The sequence below is a fragment of the Triticum aestivum genome, chromosome 2D (assembly GCF_018294505.1).
Source record: "Triticum aestivum cultivar Chinese Spring chromosome 2D, IWGSC CS RefSeq v2.1, whole genome shotgun sequence".
Taxonomy (NCBI): domain Eukaryota; kingdom Viridiplantae; phylum Streptophyta; class Magnoliopsida; order Poales; family Poaceae; genus Triticum; species Triticum aestivum.
This window is the reverse complement of record NC_057799.1, coordinates 536259108-536262341: the sequence shown is the minus strand read 5'-3', so window position 1 is coordinate 536262341 and position 3234 is coordinate 536259108. Positions and strand designations below refer to the sequence as shown.

General features: G+C 47.8%; 1 protein-coding gene across 1 annotated transcript; it reads right to left on the bottom strand.

Moving 5' to 3' along the window:
* Nucleotides 1-879: 879 nt before the first annotated feature.
* On the bottom strand, nucleotides 880-2674 carry LOC123049831 (F-box protein At3g26010; the record flags this gene model as incomplete). The annotated part of the gene is given in 2 exon segments (XM_044472697.1): nucleotides 880-2477; nucleotides 2600-2674. Coding segments are annotated over 2 exon segments (1269 nt in total). The 3' UTR covers nucleotides 880-1249.
* Nucleotides 2675-3234: the final 560 nt, after the last annotated feature.

The following is a 3234-nucleotide window of genomic DNA, read 5'->3' as shown; positions in this document are numbered from 1 at the left end:
AATTGTGGGACATAGTTCAATAGATTTACTCAGGTCAGAAACTGAATAAACCATGGTGTAATTATATGGTGTAGTGATAGAAATTCAGACTGGGTTCGCCAGAATTCATTAGCTTAGATAAGAGGAACTTGTTCGATGCAGTGCAATACCACTTAGGACTAAGATCAAATATACTCACGTTGAAACATTCTTATTGAGACTTTCAGTAAACTAAGCTGCACACATCGATATGATTAATCTGTAGGTATGCCAGGCATTGCTCCGAACAAACAATCAATCTAGCGGCAGTGTAAGCACAAGCAGATTGAATGTCATCATTTAGGAGACTCCCAGAAAAGAGGAACACAGGGAAGAAATAAGCATTTCTTGTTTTTCTCACCCAGCAAGAAAAGATTTCATTACGAAAGGTGTGAAACACTACTGCACATCTGCACGTTTTCTTTCATCATTGATGCAAGTATTCAGTTGGGTTAACAAATTAGGTACTCCCTCCGATCCAAATTAGTACTCCCGCTGTAAACTAATATAAGATCATTTAGATCACTAAGGGAGTACAACTTTAGTACAAGTTGTACTAGAGCTGCGACAATTAATTTGGATTGGAGGGAGTAGCAGAAGTTAAGCCACAGCATTATGAATTCATTAGCTACAGGACAAGTAGTAGATAAAAAGAACTTTGCTCACTGGGAATGCATCACCGAAATCCTGAGGGCTAGAATCAAATAGACATTGCAACAATCTGATAGAGACTCTCAGTACAGTAAAAAGTTTACCAACAACCCTCACTAATAATGTACTCCCTCCGTTTCTAAATATAAGTCTTTTTAGAGATTTTAATACAAACTACATATGGATGTATATAGACATATTTTAGAGTGCATTTTGCTCCGTATGTAGTCCCTTATTGGAATCTCTAAAAAGACTTATATTTAGAAACGGAGCGAGTAGTAATCTTAGGATTTAGGACACAAGATCCTTAGTGTCTTGAACACGAGAACCAGATTTCAGAATAACTTTGCGACATGAAACTAATTCGTATCCAGACAATAGGACACAAGCACCAGTAAATTGAATAATTCAGCGACAAGAATAGTAACCATGTTTTTCCAAACAGAAAATCAAGCTAGCAGGAGCACACAAGTTAAATGACATAACTTAAGCAAATTCAGAGATCAACAGACAAAAATAGTTCAGCGCCTACAGAAGAGCAAATTCTTAGAAGAAGCACAAGCTTGACTTATAGGTAACACTACTGTCCATCTGCACCTGCAAATGAGTCTGAGAACAATGGAACATAGGGTACAAATAGTGTTGCCCTGTTTTCCCGAAGACTACGGATTTGATGGAATTTCCGATGCTGCATATCATATGACACCAATGTATCAACATCATATGAATCCAAAAAAATGGTTTCACGGTCTGGATGAAAAGCAGCCACTTTATAGTCCACACCAGTTATGCTCCGCAGCTCATCCTTGCTGACACTATGCTTCAAGACCCACTCTTTACTATCATAATCCTTCATGCACCAGACTGTCGATGTATCATTCTTTTTCTTCTTCCTCTCCTTCTTCTTCTTGTCGTCAGTAGCTAGCGGTGTGGCAGCATAGTGCAAGCACCCCTGTGACAATCCAATTCTACCGAAACTCAAACCACCAGACGGCACACGGATAGTGTTCCACACCTGGCCTTCCATGTCCACGGCTACCAGCACAGCATCATCCTCCATGTTCATGGGATACAATAAACCAAGCAAGTGCAGCATACCGTGAAAGAAGACACTTGCGAGGCCAGTGAACAGGCTAATTTTCTCAACCAAGCGGCTTTCTCTACAAATCCATGCCCCGGTTTGAGAGGAGTAGATGTTCACTCCTGTGACGTATTCCTTCTGCTGGCTGTCCTTAAACTGAAGAACGTGGAAATGGGACGAGGCTGCTGGATCAAAAGCCAAGCGAGCGAAGATGCGACCGCCGGGTGGCACCTCGGGGTGAGGGGGGAGGTCGACCCACCTCCCGGTGGCCGGATTGCACACGATGTAATGGGATTCAACCCGCGTATTCTTGTCCCCGGAAGGAGAAGAAGGCAACATGTGGGCGCGGCAGAGGAGGAGGCCGTTGCAGGTGTCCAGCTGGTCTACGTACCAGTACTCGTCGGAAGGCAGGAAAGAGAGGGACGGGTCGACCGGCGGGGCTGCGGCGCCGGAGACTTTGGCGAAGTGAAAGTTGTAGAAGCGGGGGTCCGGCCTGTGGTAGGTGTTGTATAGGAAACCGGCGAGGGGTTGGGGCAGCTTCTTGCGGTGGGCGGGGTCGGCGATGAGGTCGCGCCAGGCCGGGGAGACGCACTTGAAGCGGTGGACGGACCTGGCGGGGAGGCGGGAGAGGATCTCCAAGATGAGGTCGTCCGTCAGGAGGCTGGCCGTCGCCGGCACTGCCGTCCTTGCCTTCTTCTTCGCGGAACTCTTCCCCTCCATGGCGCCGCTGAAAGGATTCAAAGGGGTTAGGATAAATCAATCTGTACAGTGGATTCATCACTCTGGGCGAGGAGGACGAACTGACGGGGAACTGGCTCGGGGTCTCTTCGTGCGCGCGAGGAGAAATACCTTGGTTTGAGGCCGCGACGGCGTGGGCCGCCATTATCCATGAGGACGCGACGGCGGCGGCGCTTCTCGGCGGCGATGGAGGATCGATAACCTGCTTTTTTTTTTTTTGAAGCGGATCGATAACCTGCTAACCGTAGCATTTTTATAGTTTTTATTAGGGCAGCAGCATTTTTTATACATTGACTGTTAACCGTAGCAGTGGATAGTGGAATAGTGGATGATGTTCCGCCCGGCCGCAACGGGATTAGCGGCCTAATCCTGCGCCTAATCAGGCCCGCTTTTAACTCAGAGATGGCCAAACGGGCCCGGCCCGGCCTGGCCTGTGCTAATCGTGCCTTTCACGGTCCAGCCCGCCGTGGCACGTTTAATAGCCGGGCCATGCTGTGCCGGCCCGCATGACCCGATCAGCCCAGGCATGGCCTAGTTATTAAACGGGCCGAGCTGTGGCATGTTTAGCACGCTAGGCCATATGTTTTCAACCTGTTAGGCTGTTTTCAGAGAGCTCCTGTACGCTGCCCACGTGCGGCCTATCGTCGCAGCTTCGCCGAAGCGACACGCATACGGGCCGGCCTAATTATTACGCAGTAAGCGAATAGTGGAAACAAAAAGAAGCGGGAGCAACTAGTTAACGAGCA